Consider the following 18,529-nt stretch of genomic DNA (forward strand, 5'->3'; position numbering starts at 1 on the left):
AAATGAGGTTAACTTTAGTTATAGCCTTATCTCTCACAGTAGCAAATTGTCTCTTTGCATAGCTCAGGGCCAGGGCGTGCTCCCTGCCCTTATTAGCACGGTGGTTGTCATCCCAGGGTCTCTTAGGGATCCACACAGTATTCTCCGCATATACGCAAGCCAACACAGATAATTGCTCTTAAATTTTTAGGGTCTGACTCTTACAAACTTTTAACTCTTCCTTGGTCCAACTGAGTATGGATAATATTTTCTTAAACTATATTATATTATACTATAATATTCTAGCAGATAATAGCAAGTAAAGCAGGGCATAACAGTGCCAGGGATCCAAACTGTGGTTATCTTATGCAAAACATGTAAGCTTTCTCCTTGACCCCATTCTTGGTAAGAAGTTTTATAGTTTACAAAGGGTAAACTTTTCAATTTTATTATATGTTTTTGTGTTTTATAAGAAAAATTAACATTCATAACGGTCACGATCACGGTCCTCCCGTTGTTCATCAGTTTGCTCGAGTGGTCCCAGTAATGTCTCCATCGTGAGACTTGTTACTGTGTTTGGCATTGAATACGTCACATGTACAAATTTCAATATTATTTGTATTTCAAAAAATTTATTATTATTATAATTATTGGTTTTTAAGATGCATCTGGTTGTGCTCAGGGGTTAATCCTCCTAGGTGTGTGCTGCAGGGATCACGATCACTTCTGGTGGGGTTAGGGCATCCTTTGTGGTTTAAACCTGGAATGCTTGCATGCAAGACAGTGTCCTAGAGGCAAAGAGATAGTACAGTGGGGTACAGTGCTAGATTTGCACAGGGCTGAGAGAGGCTTGTTCCCTGGCACCACATATGGTCCCTTGAATACCTCCAGGATTCATTCTGCATTGCAGAACCAGGAATAACCCCTGAGCATTGCCTGGTGTGGCCCCAAAACAAAGAGCAAAATGGACAAGCATCCTACTTGCAATACTATCTCTTTGACCCTCTATCCTATTTTTTTTTTTATTTATTTATTGAATCACTGTGGGAAAAGTTACAGAGCTTTTGGGTTTAGGTCTCAGTCATGTAAATATCAAACACATTTCCCTTTACCAATACTTATTTTTAACCCCGAACCCCAATAGACCCCCACCTCCCCCCACCCCTCCCAATTCTTGTGAGGCAGATGAGTTCTAGTTAATACTCTATCTACTTTGACTAGATTGTTTCGATAGAAGATGCACAATTATTGTTTAGAGTTTACGACCCACCCCCCACAATCAGACATGCTGAAACAGCGTTGTGAAATGATTTGCTTTCTACAACTTGGTTTAAGGAAAAAATGATGTCGCGCGGCCGCAATAGCGGCCGCGCGGTTTTGAATTTCTGCTATTTTACTTATTGACCCTGGAAGAATTTCTATTAAAAGTTAGATAGTTAAGAGATTGGTTTCTGTGCCCGTGCGGCCACCATCTTTCTTTCCAGAGAGGAGCGGGCGGGCCGGTCAACACCCTTTCCCCTCCGGGCAGGCTTGGTAGCGCTGTTTAACACATTGTCCATTTGCTTTTCTGCTCCTAGCGGCTGGTTCCCTGTGCTAAGTCCTTGTGCCTCCGGGGCTGTGGCCGTGCGGAGAGCCGCTCGTGGGGGGCAGCCGGCGACCTCGGTGGGGCGTGGGGGACGGCCCACAAAGCCCCCCTTCCCATGAGGTCCCCGCCGCTCCTGCCGAGCCCGTCTCAAACCGGCTGTCCACAAGGCTCCCGTGCCGCCGCCATCTTTCTTTCCAGAGCTCTATCCTATTTTTTAATTTATATTTTTTGCTTTTCGGGTTGGGCTGGAGCGATAGCACAGCAGGTCGGACGTTTGCCTTGCAAGCATCCAACATGGCTGACCCGAATTCGATTCCTCTGCCCCTCTCAGAGAGCCGGGCAAGCTACTGAGAGTATCTTGCCTGCATGGCAAAGCCTGGCAAGCTCCCCATGACATATTCGATATGCCAAACACAGTAACAATTGTCACAATGAAGACGTTACTGGGCCCACTCGAGCAAATCAATGAACAACAGGAGGACAGTGACAGTGACAGTGACAGCTTTTTGGGTCACACCGGGCAACGCACAGGGGTCACTCCTGGCTCTACACCCAGGAATTACTCCTGGCAGCGCTCGGGGAACCATATGAGATACTGGGGATCGAACCTGAGTTGACAGTGTGCAAGGCAAACGCCCTACCCACTGTCCTATGGCTCCAACTCCCCCTCTATCCTATTTTTTATTTCTAAATAGTTTCTCATCGTTTCTCATCCCTCTCCCTCTGTTGATATTGTTGCTGTGGTGGGGTCATGTGCACTCAGCAGGGCTGCGTGCAGGGAGTTGCCTCTTTTGTTGTGGGGTATATGTGCACTGGTTGTAGTCTGACACACGGTAGTTGTGCTTCTCACACTCAGGGTCTCCAGGGGATTGCACAACTGGCCGTGGTGCTCACACAACTTTTTTCGTTATGGCGGTTGCACACTCCTGATAGTCATATGGCCAGAAATCACTTGTGACACTTGGGATCACATATGGCATCATGTTTGATGCATGTAGACACACAAGGAATTGAAGTTTTGGCTTTAGGATTGCCAGGCACAAGTCATCTCCCAGCTTTCAAAAATTTTTAACTGTCTTTTAAGATGAGACTATGAATTCATTTCTTTCTCTAACTGCTTGAGTTCTCTGCAGGGATCATTTTTAGCATCAATGTAGAAGGCTTCCGTACATGCAGGGCTAGATAGGAAAATGGCTAATCTGAATTGAAGAAAAGGTAATTAGAAAGTCTATACAATTCTTTCAGATCAAAATTAGATAAAACTTATAATTCATAGAGAAATGCTTTCTCTATAATTACAGTATACCAAATTTAAATATCAACTACTTCTTTCTTTTAAGATGAGTTCTGAAATACATAACCAAATAATTTCTCCCAGAATTTGGACTGTATTATTACATCATAATACAAGCTTGGTCTGTTTTCCTCATCTCCTGGGTTTCTTTAACATTGCTGGCATGCTCTTCTGACTATTGTAGTCTTCTAGCCAAAATGTACTATTGTTTTAGTACCTGCCATGGCAATATGGATAGTGTCACCCAGCTAAGTCACTGGTAGGCAAGGTTCACTCTTAGCCTAATATTTTTCTCTAAATCGCCCTTAGAATGAATTGTGATTTCACTGCCTTTTTCAACTAGGAAAAAAATCTTAAATAAGAGTATAAAGACTATGGAGCCATTCACATGTATAGCAGGAAGTTTTCCTGCCTTGCACACAGTAGTCTTGGGTTCTATCCCCAGAACCCCATATGGTCCCCTGAGCACAGATCCAAGAGTGAGCCCCAAACACTGCCAGGTATGGCCTCCAAATAAAATCAAAACAAATAAAAAAGAGTATAAATGTTAATTTGAATATTTTCTTTTTTTTATCTAAACCATAATAATAATAATCTCCTGTTCAATAAAGGCTTATAACATTTAGAAGTATTTTTTAAAAAAATCAGTTATTTACACACACATAAATCCTAAATTTGCTGGATTGGATTTGTTTGGATTTGTATTAAACAATTCTGCCACAACTACTCAAAAATATTTGTGAATAGTGTCATTTTATAGAAAACTAGATAAGTGTTTCTTGACATATGGCTGAAATTAACTCTTAAAACCTGAAAGATAAAAGTTGGCTAAGCTGGAAAGAGTCCACTGGACCATGGGAGAGGGGTATTGAGTCTTTGGTGGTTGTAATTCTGTAGCCTTGAAACATGAATGTTTATACTCTCATTGACTAATATTTTCTTGGCACTATAGCACTGTCCTCCCGTTGTTCATTGATTTGCTCGAGTGAGCACCAGTAACGTCTCCATTGTGAGACTTGTTGTTACTGTTTTTGGCATATTAAACATGCCACAGGTGGCTTGCCAGGCTCTCCAAGAGGGACGGAGGAATTAAACTTGGGTCAGCCATGTGCAAGGCAAACGCCCTACCCACTATACTATCGCTCCAACCCAATATTATCTTAATATTACCTTAAAGGTAAAGGTAAAGGCCCTCCCGTTGATCCTCGATTTGCTCGAGCGGGCCCAGTAACGTCTCCATTGGAGACTTTGTTGTTACTGTGTCTGGCATATCGAATACTCTCGGTAGCTTGCCGGGCTCTCCGAGAGGGGCGGAGGAATCGAACTCGGGTCGGCCATGTTGGCCGCGTGTAAGGCGAACGCCCTACCCACTGTGCTATCGCAGGGCTGGAGCGATAGCACAGCGGGTAGGGCGTTCGCCTTACACGCGGCCAACATGGCCGACCCGAGTTCGATTCCTCCGCCCCTCTCGGAGAGCCCGGCAAGCTACCGAGAGTATTGGATATGCCAGACACAGTAACAATATTACCTTAATTTAAAAAAATTGGAAAAATGTCTGCATATGCAAACATTTTTTTATCACTTTTTCTCTAAGTTGAGAGAATCAAAACCAAAATGAGAGGTTTTTGAATTAATGGAGTTGGCAGTGTAGTGGAAGGGAGACCGTGTGAAAGGCATGAACAGGAAAGTACATTCTACATCAGAGGAGAAAACGGGGGAAATAGTGAAGCCACAAAAACTATCCCAGTTTAGAATTTGTATGATCTTCTCTTTGCTAAATACCTGCAATCACTCTTTTTCTCCCACTGTTTTGGCATTGTCATTGTTGCAGTGCTTGGAGTCCCACACACTTGGTTCTGGTGCTTCCTGGGGATTACACAGTTGTGGCTCCAGGGATCACAATGGCAGTGCCTGGGATTCTCTGGGAAATGGGTGGGCAGCATTGGGCATGAACTAGTGTAGTGGCCTCATGCATGCAAGGCAGGCGCTTAACCACTGAGCCACATATCTGACCCCCCAAGATCTTCTCTTCTTCCCTTCCCTTCCCTTCCCTTCCCTTCCCTTCCCTTCCCTTCCCTTCCCTCCCCTCCCCTCCCCTCCCCTCCCCTCCCCTCCTCTCCCCTCCTTTCTCCTCTCTCTTTTTCCCCTCTGTTTTTGAGCCACACCTGTTGGTGTTCAGGACTTACTCTTGACTTTCCCTTCCCTTCCCTTCCCTTCCCTTCCCTTCCCTTCCCTTCCCTTCCCTTCCCTTCCCTTCCCTTCCCTTCCCTTCCCTTCCCTTCCCTCCCCTTCCCTTCCCTCCCCTCCCCTCCCTTCCCCTCCCCTCCCCTCCCTTCCCCTCCCCTCCCCTCCCCTCCTTTCTCCTCTCTCTTTTTCCCCTCTGTTTTTGAGCCACACCTGTTGGTGTTCAGGACTTACTCTTGACTTTATGCTCAGAAATTATTTCTGGAGGGGCTCTGGGGACTATATAGGGTGCAAGGTATCAACCTTAGGTTGGCTGCGTGCAAGGCAAGTGTCCTACCTGCTATACTATCACTCCAGCTCTCAAGAAAATTTTTTTTTTTTTTATGTAGGAGTACTGCTATTTATTCAGCCAGTGATTAGCTGATTCAGTTGGGCATGATCTCAAGATAATTTCTTACAGAGATTATAACTACTATTATTTTGACTATATTGGGGAAATGGTTCATTTTTGTGATATTTCATGAGATTTACCTGATTATAACAGAAATACATTAAAAATGTTGAGGGAGACCGGAGAGATAGTACAGAGGCACTTGCCTTGCATATAGCCAACCTCAGTTCAATCCCCAGCACTGCCTTTTGGCACCGGAGCACTGTCAGGGATCACTCCTAAGCACAGAGCCAGTAATAGCCCTCCCCTGAGTACTGACAGCTGTGGCCCTAAAACAGCAATAACAAATAAATTAGGATTGTAGTTCAGTGGTCCAGTGTTTGATTATTTATTTTACAAATGTAAGGCCCTGGGTTTGATCCCTTGGACCACAAACTTCAAAAACAAAAAACTCTGTGGTGGGGTGTTGAGTTCCCTTCTTAGGTGAGAAAGGTTATCTGTAGTCTCCTGTAAAACAAAGGATTTGAAGTGCAGCCCGAACCTTGAAACTTTTTTTTACCCTAGGCAGTCTTAAATCTTTAAGATGTCTTTGGTTAAGTAGAAAAAATTGATAGAATGACAAATGTCAAACCTTTTCTGTAGATGAGATCACTGAAGTAAAGTTATTTTTGCAGCTGTGTCTCTTATATACTAATGAACTTCTCATCCTTTCTTCTTGTCTATGTCTATGCCTTCTGTATTTTTCCTTGTTTTTAATAACAGATACGAAATTTAATAACAAAGCTATTTAAATCACAAGTTGAAACCAGGATTCTTTTGTCTAGAAGCATAAGTCATATATTAGAAAAAGTTTAAAAATGGAGTTTTCATAAGATCTTGGAAATATTAAAGAGCAGCAAACAGATATCAGAGACAGTTAAATGTCCACAGGGATGCATTGAAGATATCTATTGTTAATAGTGAATATTTAAGTATGCTATGTGTTAGTATCATTATTGAAGATGGTTGACAGTTGTCAGTCATGATAGTCATATAGCTGACCGGCCACCCTAGTATTCTGACACAGCTGTAGGGATTCATGGTAAGTTTTAAAATTATCCACAGAATTATCACATATATGATCGCTTGAGAGATTATTTATTGAGCAGCATTTTATTGTTTTATTCCACTAATCATTTATTTCTTTTTTTCTGGGGATAGCCTCTTAGTCTCTGTGTTTATTTCTCCTATGAAACCTTCTTGAGAGATTAGAAATCTTGTATTTTGGAATCGGGAGATCCTGATTAGGTGTATGAGAATGTGATTAAGTGTATGGGAATTTGTTCTGACAGTATTGTAGAGGGTAAGGAGAGATTAGTGAATACCAATGTTGGGAAGAGCAATTAGGAAATTGCTTCCTGAACTAGACTTTGAAAGATGATTACAATTTATATTCTACAAAGTAGAAGGTGTAGTGGTATAATTAATATAATCTAGGCAGAAGATATGACAAAATGCTCATAAAGGAAGTGATGAAGATTTAGGACTTTGGGAAGAAGAAAAATTAAGCTGTTGAATTAAATATTTACTGAACTCAGAAAGTAATGAAAATATTATTGAAGTCAATCTTTGATGACTTTACTTTTATATTGTTTTCTCTCTGTTATGTAAGATCAAAAATTAAAATTGAAGGGCCAGAGATAGTATAGTGGGTAAGACGCTTGCCTTGCATGTGGTCAACCTGGTTTAATTTCCCAGCATTGCATAAGGCCCCTTGTGTACAGCCTGGTGTGGTCCCCAAACCAAAACAAACGAAAATACAACAACAAAAAAATTGACGGAAACTTTGGTTGAAATTAATTGAAAATTTATTGGGTTATTGTTTAAATGAATTTTAAATTTCAAGTATTAATTGAGAACATGTCTTTGTAAGATCTCAGTAAGATTTGAAAGTATTTTGTGTGTTTTCTTGATATCTTACTTAAGAAAGTTGTGTGATTTTTATTTTAGGAAAGCCAATGAGGGTCTGAAGAATTTAAACACGGAAGAGTCCGCACCTTCCATGAGGTTGCTGGCCTATGGTGAGTTCGAATTGTAATGGTCTTATTAAGAAAAGTGCCAGATTTGATTTGACCTAAAGCCTTTATAAAATCACTTAATCACTTAACTTCCCGTTAGTCGTCGATTTGCTCGAGCGGGTGCCAGTAACGTCTCCATTTGTCCCTGTCGCGTGCTAGTGTAGCCCAATGGCATCTGTTCGCTCTGGGAACATGAAGAGCCTCAAACCGATCGTTCATGATCTTCACGAAGAAGTCTGACCATCTGGTAGGTGGGCGGCCACGCTGTCTCTTGACATCCCGTGGAATCCAGTCAGTAACAGCTCTAGTCCAGCGGTCGTCTTTAAATCTCATTACGTGACCAGCCCATCTGAGTTTTGACACCTTGGCAAATGAGACAGCGTCCCTGATTCTTGATCTTCGATGGATGTCAGAACTCAGGATTTTTTTCTCTCATTTGAGTGAAACGTGATATTCCAGGCATAGCTCTTTCAATTCCTCTTTGGGAGACCCGAATAGTGTTCTCATCCTGTTTGCATAGGGCCCAGGTCTCTGAGGCATATGTTAATGCAGGAAGAACAGTGGAATCAAAGAGATGTGCCTGGAAACGGAGGTTCTTCGTCCTCTTAGCTATTTCTTCGACGTTCTTGAAGGCGTTCCAAGCCACTCTCTTCCTCCTGCGCAGCTAGGGTGCCAGGTCATTTGTCATGTTGACTTCTCGACCTAGGTACACATAGCTGTTGCATTCAGAGATGGTCGTTCCATTGAGAGCAAATGGGGCATCAGGAACAAGGCTGTTTCTCATAAACATTGTCTTTGTAAGATTCAGCTGTAATCCTACCTTTCCACACTCACAGTCAAAGTCGGCCAGCATTTGTGCCGCTTGGCTCCTTGGTGCAAAATTCTACTTCACAGAGCGGGGAGAGAGGGCTGCAAAGTTCAAAAAGAGAACTCCCAGAATGACCACCAACTGGGAACTCTTTGGCACTATTGCGGCAACATGGGAAGATGCCATTGTTGACAACATTGACGAGGAATACGATCGACTGGTTCAGCACCTCCATGAATGTGCGAGGAACGCCAAGAGAGAGATAGCCACAAAAAAACGCCTGTCTTCGAAAACTCTTGAGCTAATTCGCCAGCGTGGTTTGGCGCATGCCTCAGGCAACCGCAAGCTAACGTCCGAGCAAGCAAAGCAGTGCAGAGATGCGATCAAGGAAGACCTCAAAGAGAGAAGAGCAGAAGTACTGGTAGATGCGGCAGAAGCTGGGAAAAGTATTTGTTACGCCCACCTGTCCTTCGCCAACTACAAGACCAAGATGACTGCCCTCCGACATCCTGATGGATCCATCACATCCTCCAGAATGGCAATGGAGATTATCCATGACTTCTACTCAAATCTCTTCGATAGCCATGTCCACTTGCCGACATACCAAATTCCACAGGATGGATATGTCGTTCCCAACGTTCTCCCTTCCGAAATCCTACACGCCATTTCTTCGGTAAAGAAACAAACAGCACCCGGCCCAGACAAGGTCAGACCTGAACACCTGAAGAACCTGCCATCAGTACTCATCAATACACTGGCTTGGCTCTTCACTCTCTACCTGTCTGAATGCAAGGTTCCGTCCCAATGGAAAACCAGCAGGACCGTACTACTGTTCAAGAAGGGAGACATCCATGACATTGGCAACTATCGCCAGATCTGCCTTTTGTCTGTCATCTACAAGTTGTTCACTCGAGTCATCCTAAATAGGATTGGCAGAACACTAGATGAAGGACAACCATGCGAGCAAGCCGGGTTCCGCAAAGGATTCAGCACCATCGACCATATCCACACAATAACCAAACTCATTGAGGTTTCTCGGGAGTTCAAGATGCCTCTCTGTTAATGTTCATTGATTTAAAGAAGGCCTTTGATTCTGTTGAGACGGAAGCGGTCATTGAAGCCCTAGCCAATCAGGGCATTCAAGCCCAATACATCAAGATCCTCCGTGAGCTATATTGCGGATTCACTACCAGGATCTCACCATTCTACAAAGAAGTGATCGTTGATGTCAAGAGAGGGGTGCGGCAGGGTGATACCATTTCACCGAAACTCTTCAGTGCCACCCTCGAGAACATCATGCGACGACTGGAATGGGAAGCAATGGGAGTGAAGATAGATGGTCGGCAATTACACCACTTCCGCTTTGCTGATGACATTGTTTTAATAACACCAAACATCAGCCAAGCGGCACAAATGCTGGCCGACTTTGACCGTGTGTGTGGAAAGGTTATAAAATACATAGAAAAATATATATGTATTTTAATATATCTGTAGATTTCAAGTATCATTTTATCACTGTTTTGGTCTACTGCACATTATTTATTTTTCCAGCTTTACTGGACCTTCCTTTTTGGAAAGAGAAGTGATTGCGGGCAACCATTATTTGTGTGCCCGTTAACTATTATCTGGTTTTGAAAGTGAGGTCTTTGTGAATATGTCTACGCAAAGGTTTATTTGGCTTGTCACTGTCACTGTCCTCCCATTGTTCATCGATTTGCTCGAGCGGGCCCAGTAACGTCTCCATTGTGAGGCTTGTTACTGTGTTTGGCATATCGAATACATCACGGGTGGCTTGCCAGGCTTTGCCGTGTGGGCGAGATACTCTCCGTAGCTTGCCAGGCTCTCCAAGAGGGATGGAGGAATCGAACCCAGCTCGGCTGGGCTGGCTGCACTCAAGGCAAATGCCCTACCCCTGTGCTATTGCCCCCTTTTCAGAAATAAAGCAAAATAAAACAAAAACAAGAAAGAAACCTACTCAGCATCTTCCTTCTCTTAGCAAAAAGAAAGCACTCTCCTAATTTTACCTGAGGCTACCATTATCCTTTTGGAGCATTCCAGCATCCTCAGGGAGTTAAAGGTGCCCACTTTGAGAAAAACTTGTCTGTACTCTTAAGTGGTGTTTTTATTACTTTCTGGGTGGTTACCATGATTTTGGTTGTACTAGGAGGACTTTTTATATGACTATAATTAATACCTCTGAATATTTTTCTTTTGAGAATGAGGTTATAAACATTTTTAGATTTAAAAAGAAAACATTTTAAAGATGGATTAAAAACAAAACAAAACATTTTCTTTGCAGTTTTGGGAATCAAACCCAGAGCCTCACACATTGCTTTACCACTAGTTACATTCCTGGTCCTAAAGCTGAATTCTTCAAATGAGTTATCCCACTTTGACTCAAGCACACCTCGAACACACTGACACCCTTCAAACATAGTTCCAGTGCTAAGCCATCACATGGAATTCTACAGGCTATATTATAAAACAACGCCAGAGTGTTGGTGCCTTATCTCTTTGTCTTGCTTACTGCCTTTCTGTGTGTTTTTTAAATTTTATTTTTATTTTTTAAAAATTGAATCACCATGAGATACACATTTACAAAGTTGTTTATTATTGGGTTTCAGTCATACAATGTTACAATACTTCTGGGTCTTCTTTTTATGTCCCTTTTTAAAATTTCTTTTATGTCCGTTTTATTATTTCTTTTCTCCTCTTTTATTTCCTTTCTCTTGCCTGGATCTTTTTCCCTCAGTATCAATTAGCCACTTTTCTGGGCCCATTTTCTACTTTTTCTCTAACAACATGTATATTCTTCCCTTTCAACAAAATACTACCACTTAGTCTTTGAATTTTGATTTTAAGAGAAATCATAGCATGAAAGGATTTAACAATGTTTTTCTTCCTCTTAGTTTCTGGCTTGGGCTTTGGAATCATGAGTGGAGTATTTGCCTTTGTAAATACCCTGTCTAATGCCCTGGGACCAGGCATCGTGGGTATACATGGAGATTCTCCCCATTTCTTCATAAATGCAGGTATGTGCCTGGTAGCGGCAAATGTTTAGACTTGTGGTCTAAATAACTCTCCTTACTCAAGTTAGCTTAGGAATTTAAATGAACCGAAATTCATATTGTTCTTACAGCAAAATACTATCAGACTGTGAAGCTGTTACCATTCATAAAGGACCTTTGAAAATCAAAGTTTTGGTTAGAGTCTTAGAATTTTAGAGTATTTTTTTTTGCATAGAATTTACTTTCATTTTACTGTATTGACAGTGTTGCTATATAGTTGACACATTACAAATAAGTATCTAATATATGCTCTTTGGGGTTTTATTTCTTTATATTGATCTCAAATAATCCTTAATTAGTTTGTCATCCTGACCTCTTTGTGAGAGGCATTTTCATTTTATCTTGAAATTGAGGGTGGTAGAGGGGGACATGTGAGCCCATCATCCACCCCTGAAGAGCCCTGGCAGCCTAAAACCTCCAGAACCCAATTACCGCTGATTTCTACAGGCTTGGGATGAGCCCCACCTCCACACACACCTGAGAATGAATCTGCTGAAAAACTCAGGCATGCAGGTTTTGTGACCAAAATCTCCAAACTCACATGGAATGGAGAATGGGCCACCTCCCACCATCTCACTGTTCTTTTGGGGCCTGGCAGTCATGTCCACGAACTGCCTCTGGGTGCCAAAAATGCTCATTAATGGCCATGATCCAGAAACTCACAAATAAATCTCAGGAGAGAGCAACAGCTGCAGGGAGGCATTTAACTCCAGTTGTATCACCCTATTTAAAATTTTAGAAATCCTGGACTGTGACATCCCATACTCTATGCCACTGAGGTACCAAGAGTAGCACACTGCATTTGATGGGGTGTAAAGTAGAAGGCAACTGATCTTGAACAATATACATATATATATTTATTTATAAATGCATATAATAAGCACAAAAGGCTCAACTTGTAACAATATGTTAGTAATTGTTTATAAAAGGGCTTAATGGTTCCAAGATTAGATACAACATTCTTCATAGACTTTCCTCTAAGGAAACCGTTTTTGGATCATTTTTAGCAGATTACTCTTCACAATCAATACGAAATAAATAAATTTTTAATTTAGGATCTGCCTTTGGGGCAGACTTAGGTGGTGGTGGGAAAATCCAAAATAATGGTGGTCACTGTCACGGTCACTGTCCTCCCGTTGTTCATCGATTTACTCGAGCAGGCCCAGTAACGTCTCCATTGTGATAATTGTTGCTGTGTTTGGCATATCGAAGAGGTCACGGGTAGCTTGTCAGCTTTACCGTGCAGGCAAGATACTCTCGGTAGCTTGTCAGGCACTCTGAGAGGGGCAGAGGAATCAAACTCGGGTCGGCCATGTTTGCTACTTGCAAGGCAAACGCCCTATTTGCTGTGCTATCGCTCCAGCCCAATTATGGTTATAAATGCAATTTTTTTTTTTTTGCTTTTTGGGTCACACCGGCGATGCACAGGGGTTACTCCTGGCTCTGCACTCAAGAATTACTCCTGGCAGTGCTCAGGGGACCATATGGGATGCTAGGAATCGAATCCGGGTTGGCTGCGTGCAAGGCAAACGCCCTACCCGCTGTGCTATTGCTCCAGCCCCTAAATCCAAAATATTTTTATAAGGTGTAATGGTGGTGGATTTTATGTAAGAATATTGAATGCAGTAAATCACTGTGAACAACCTTATAAAAATAAAATAAAAAAAACAAATTGAGGGTGCGGGCATGTTTTTTGTTTAAGGTGCAGTAATTGTCAAACATTTTTTTTTTAATGTGTACTTAAATACCTATTTATTGTTTAAAGAACAGCTCATTTCCCTTGTTTTTCACTAGATGGGGGCTATAGATGGGCATGAGTCTCGAGCATGCTGGACAGTTCTTGGGTAGGAAGTGGGGCTGGGGCTCTGAGCAGGCATTGCTACGTGGCTGCCGTGGCTCCCCTGCAGAAAAGGGGAAGGAGAGTCTTTGGAAAGATGTTTTCAGGGGAAGGTCACCACTGCCAGGAAGATCAAATCATCATTTATTTCTCTCCTATGCTTAATAATTCCTATCCTCAATCAACTTACAGCCTAGTAAGGGGAATAAGCACCTTTTACAAATGAATAATAGGGTCTTAATAAAGTTGAATATAGTAATAGAAAAAGATATAAAAAGGAATCACCAACTTTTTATAGAAGGTCAGAGTTTAAGTGTTGGAGAGAGGAGTGCCGGGGTGAAGGCACTTGTTTTCTATGCAGTCAACCCTGGTGGGATCCCTGACTCCACATATGGTTTCCTGAGCACTTTGGGAGGGGTCACCTGAGAGCCAGAAATTGCGCTGGAGTATCAATGGGTATGGCCCAAGACCCCACCTTCCTCAAATGCTGTTGTTTGTAAATATCCTGCATGTGAGAATGACCTCAAGTCCAGTGGATACTTGTTCATCTTTTCAGGTCTTGGCATCTAGTCTCAACTCATAACTGGTTAGTCTTTACTCGCTCATTTTTTTAAAAGTGATTTTTACTGAGAGACTGTGATTTACAATACTGTTAATTATACTTTTCATGTACTAGCATTCCCAAACCATACCCATCACCAGAGAGCCCACTTCCTACCACCAGTTTCCCAGGGACTCTTCCCAAGCCCCCTTGCATGAAAGTGTAGTTCTGCAGACAAAATCTCCCCTTCCATTGACTTTGATCAGTTATTGTTCCCTTACTATGTTTCTTTTTTAACCCACATGTGAGAGATCTTCTTAAAAACAAATTTATTTTGCAGGTGATGAATAGAGCTAAACTTCTGAAATTCTGCAAAACTGTAAATCCGTGATAAGTTGGTAATTCTTTTTTCAAAAACTGATAAAAAAGATTTTAAAAAATCTTCAAAAATAAAAAACAAATATATAAATTTAAAAACTAATATTATGAATAATTCTGTGCTAATAGTTTAGAATTTACATTAAATAAAATCCTACAAATGTAAAATTTTAAGGGAAAATCTATATTGGCCTATAAAAGTATAAAAGTATATGTTAGGCAAGTAGCACTGTCGCACTGTCATCAATTTGCTCAAGCGGGCACCAGTAATGTCCATTGTGAGACTTGTTGTTACTGTTTTTGACATACTGAAAACTCCACTGGGAGCTTGCCAGGCTCTGCCATGCAGGCGAGATACTCTCGGTAGCTTGCAGGGCTCTCCGAGAGGGGCGGAGGAATCAAACCCAGGTCAGCTGCGTGCAAGGCAAATGCCCTACCTGCTGTGCTATCGAGTAAGAAAGGAAATAATTGTTTTTATATTCGAAAACATTATAGATCGTGCCTAAATATCTACATTAATAAAAAATTAAAATAAAAATCTCTGGATATTTTAAAATAAAACCTGATTAGACATAGACCATCACTATAAATGTAATGTCCACTCATTATTGAAAACATAAAATCTTGTAGTGAGACAGGAGTAAACAAACCTTTTTTTAATGTAGTGGAGGACAGCTATAAGCATCTTGAGTAAATATCATATTCAGTGCCAAGTGCTGAGAAGTATGTCTCATCTGTTTTTCAAAAATTTGTTTATTTAATTGAATCACCATGAGATACAGTTACAAAGCTTTTATTTTTATTTTTTTATTGTATCACCAAGAGTTATAGTTATAATAATGTTTGAGTTTCAGCCATACAATGATAGAACGCCCATCCCTCCACCAGTGTACATTTTCCACCACCAATGTCCCCAGTATTCCTCCTCCTCCCCCACACCCTCCCATCCCCCTGCCTCTTTGGCAGACAGTTTCCCTCTTACTCTCTCTCTACTTATGGGCATTATGGTTTGCAATATAGGAAATGAGAGGCCATCATGTTTGGTCTTTTATCTACTACAAAGCTTTCGTGATTGAAGTTTCAGTCATACAATGATTGAACACCCATTCCCTCCACCAGTGAGCATTTCAACCACCAATATCCCCAGTATTCCTCCCGTGTCTCATCTTTTAAAGAAGGTACTTTAACACTGCTCACAAAAGTGATTTCAAGGCTATCAATTTCCTAAGCTGTTCTCCACGAGGTGTACGTTTCATTCCATGTTTGTACTGTATCTCTCCATTCTCTTCTGGTTCATAGCTTCTCATTTGATACACTGTGAATTTTATAGGCTTTACTTTGTAAGTTCCTATTTTGATCATGCTTTTTTGATCTTTCATTATTTTGTCTTTGGCTTTTGTCATTTTGCACACAGTATGTCTTGGAGTTTTTTAGTTTGAGTCTATTTTCACCTTAGGGCCGCTTGGATCTGGTTGCTTGGATTCCTCAGCTCTGGGAAATTCTTATGATTGCTATCTTTACCTATTATTTCTTCATCACATTTGCCGTCATGTTCTTCAAAGATTCTATATTGTTCCTCTCGAGCTCATCCCATACTTATCTGGTATGCTGTTCATTTCTTTTCAGACTGTTTTTCTGTCGTCTGTTGTCTTCTGAAGTTTTCATGCATCTCCTCTAAGACTTCCTGGTTTTTTTTTTTCTCACCTGCTGTTACTCTGCTTTCACATCTGCCCAATTTTTATATCATGTACCATACTCTTCATTTCTGTTCGGAAATATTCATGATCCTTTTAATAAGTTCAATGTGTATGTGTGTGAAGTAAAAAACCTAGAGAAATATGAGGAGAGTAACAGTGAGAGAGAGAGAGAGAGAGAGAGAGAGAGAGAATGAGAATTGAGGGAGGGGATAGAGATAGAGAAAATATGTCTCAGGTCCAGTTTTGGCTTCATCTTGATATTTATTATAAGGGATAGATCCATTGGATTTTGACAGCTGTTTTGTTCTTCAGGCACCTATTGTTTGGTTGATAAATTTGGGTCTCATCATTTCTCATCCTGTTAGGGTTTTCCCCCCCTCTCTCTCTCTCTCTCTCTCTCTTTTTTCCCCCTCATAGTGAGCCTAACCAGGGATTTAATTTTATATCTTTTCAAAGAACCAGTTTTGAATTTTATTGATCTTCTATGACTGTTATAAATTTCCATTTTCTAAGTTTTCTTTCTAACTTGTTTGAAGGCCATGACTGGCAGTACTCAAGGCAACTCCTAGCTCAGCGCTCAGAGATCGTGCCCTGGACTAACGCGCCATGCTGGGATTCTAACGTGATCACCTTGTATGTCAGACACACTCCAGCCCTTCCAGCCATCTCCCCGGCCTCCACTCTGATTATCATTTACCTTCTTCAGTTGACTGTAGATTTCATTGGTTCTTTTCTTTCTCATTCTTTTCAGTGTGTTGTTATATTGTTGGTGATTTTTTTCTGTTGTATTATATTACCTGGCTTGCCATTTAGTACTGCTTTGATGTATACTAAGATATGTGTTCTGATAACTTGTGCCTTCATTTTTGTTTATTTTAAAATTTTTCCTTTGCTTTCTTTATTATTGTAATAGTTATGTAGTAGCATGTTGTTTAGTCTCCATACATTTGAAGTTTATAATATTGTGATCCAAAAAGATAATTGACGATTTCATTCTTTGTGAGTATATTGACACTTGTTTTATATCCCAACAAGAGATCTGTTCCTGAGAATATTTCCTGTGCAATAGAGAAGAATACCTTTTTTTTTTTTTTTTTTTTTTTTTTTTTTTGTGAGGGAGGAAGGAATAGAGAACCTTGTAAATGACTATTAAGCCCAACTGGTCCAACGCCTCCTTTAAAGCTGTTGTTTCCCTGTTGATTTTCTGCCTGGTTATCTGGCTATTGCTGAAACTGGGGAACTGAAGTTCTCTACTTCTTTTGTTTTGCTGTCAGTGTCTGTTCAAATCTATCAATAGTTATTGTAGATACATTTGAATGCTTTTTGGTTTGGCTCATTTGTATTTGTTTTCTTGATGGAGTAATCCCCTAGTCATTATATAATGTGCATCTCTGCCTCTTGTTACCATTTAAAGCTGGAAGGCTGTTTTATCTGATAGATTTATGGCTCTCCCTGCCTTATGATTGTTTTCCAACCTTTGCTTTGAACCTCTGTTTATCATTGTAGCTCAAGTGCGTCTCCTGGAGACAGCTGAAAGTTGGATTTTGTTTTCTGACCCATCCCACCCCTCTCTGCCTTTTTTATTGGTGAGTTCAGGCCATTTAGTGGTATTATTATTAGAAGAGTAATGCTATCTTTCTTGTTTTTATCAGTTTATCTTTGTTCTTTTATTCTTTTCCCTTGTACTTTGATATCTGCTGTTTGTGTAGTGGTAAGGTTCCATTAGCCTAGAAAGGACCTTTACGCATGATGAAGTATTCAAGAAGCATGGGTAAATGTGGTAATTATTTGCTGTTTTTCTTCACTTTCTCAACTGATGGTATAAATCACTAATGGCCTTTACTTAATCATATTTGACTCTGTAGACCATGATGCATGCTTTAAGTTCCTAGTCATTATATAATATGCATCTCTACACCACTACCTCTACACCTGAGTTACAGCCTGGTATGGCGAGCTCTTGCATCCTCAGACGTGGAGTTCTTAAATACACCAATCTGGAGGACTTTATTTTTTCAAATTCAGATTCCTCTTCCTTTGGAGGCTTTGACTAAAATTAAGGATATCTGGGGAAGTCAGCTTAGGTCTACTTTGAACAGGCTTTGGTACTTTGGGTAAGATGCTTGGTATCCCTAAGGTTTAACTCATTTATTCTGTCATTCTGTAACACAAAGACCTAATCATAGTACCTAATTAGTTTGCCTACCTCAAATGATTTTTTGACAAGGGTGTTGTAAAGCAATGCTCAGGATCCTAGTGGTCACTTGCAGCACTATTCTGCCAATCAAAAGTCAGTTCAGTGCTACTTGGGAGACCATAAGCCACTCCTAGCAGTTTTGAAGGGCATCTCAATATACACTCTGTGATGTTCTGGAGATGCCATTGTTGGAGATTATATAAGTTAATTCTGTTATTCAAAGCTACATCATAGAATAGAATCCCAACTTAGAATTGTGTCATTTCAGAGAATATAAAGCTAAATCATCAATAAATTTTTATTTTCTCCTCTTCTTTTCCCTTCCCTATGTGAAAATTGCCATGGCTGGGACCTGCTAATCTGAGATTTTATTCTTGTGTGGATCTAACTTTGAGGATAAGATCTACTCACTGAAGACGTGTACTTTAAAAAAAAATTTTTTTTAATTGAATATCCTTGAGATAGACCATTACAGAACTGTTCATGATTAGATTTCAGTCATAGATTGGTCCA

The 18,529-nt window shown here is 40.8% G+C and overlaps 1 protein-coding gene across 2 annotated transcripts in view; it reads left to right on the top strand.

Annotated features, from left to right (window-relative positions):
* Positions 1-18,529, top strand: part of APH1B (aph-1 homolog B, gamma-secretase subunit) — a 35,102-nt gene that overhangs the window by 3,137 nt on the left and 13,436 nt on the right. For both annotated transcript variants that reach the window (XM_056117650.1, XM_056117649.1), the window contains exons 3-4: positions 7,423-7,493; positions 11,208-11,330. In XM_056117650.1, coding sequence (XP_055973625.1) covers positions 7,423-7,493; positions 11,208-11,330 — 194 coding nt within the window. The remainder of the gene's footprint in view (positions 1-7,422; positions 7,494-11,207; positions 11,331-18,529) is intronic.

Source organism: Sorex fumeus, unplaced genomic scaffold (genome assembly GCF_029834395.1).
Source record: "Sorex fumeus unplaced genomic scaffold, SorFum_2.1 ptg000035l, whole genome shotgun sequence".
Classification (NCBI taxonomy): Eukaryota; Metazoa; Chordata; class Mammalia; order Eulipotyphla; family Soricidae; genus Sorex; species Sorex fumeus.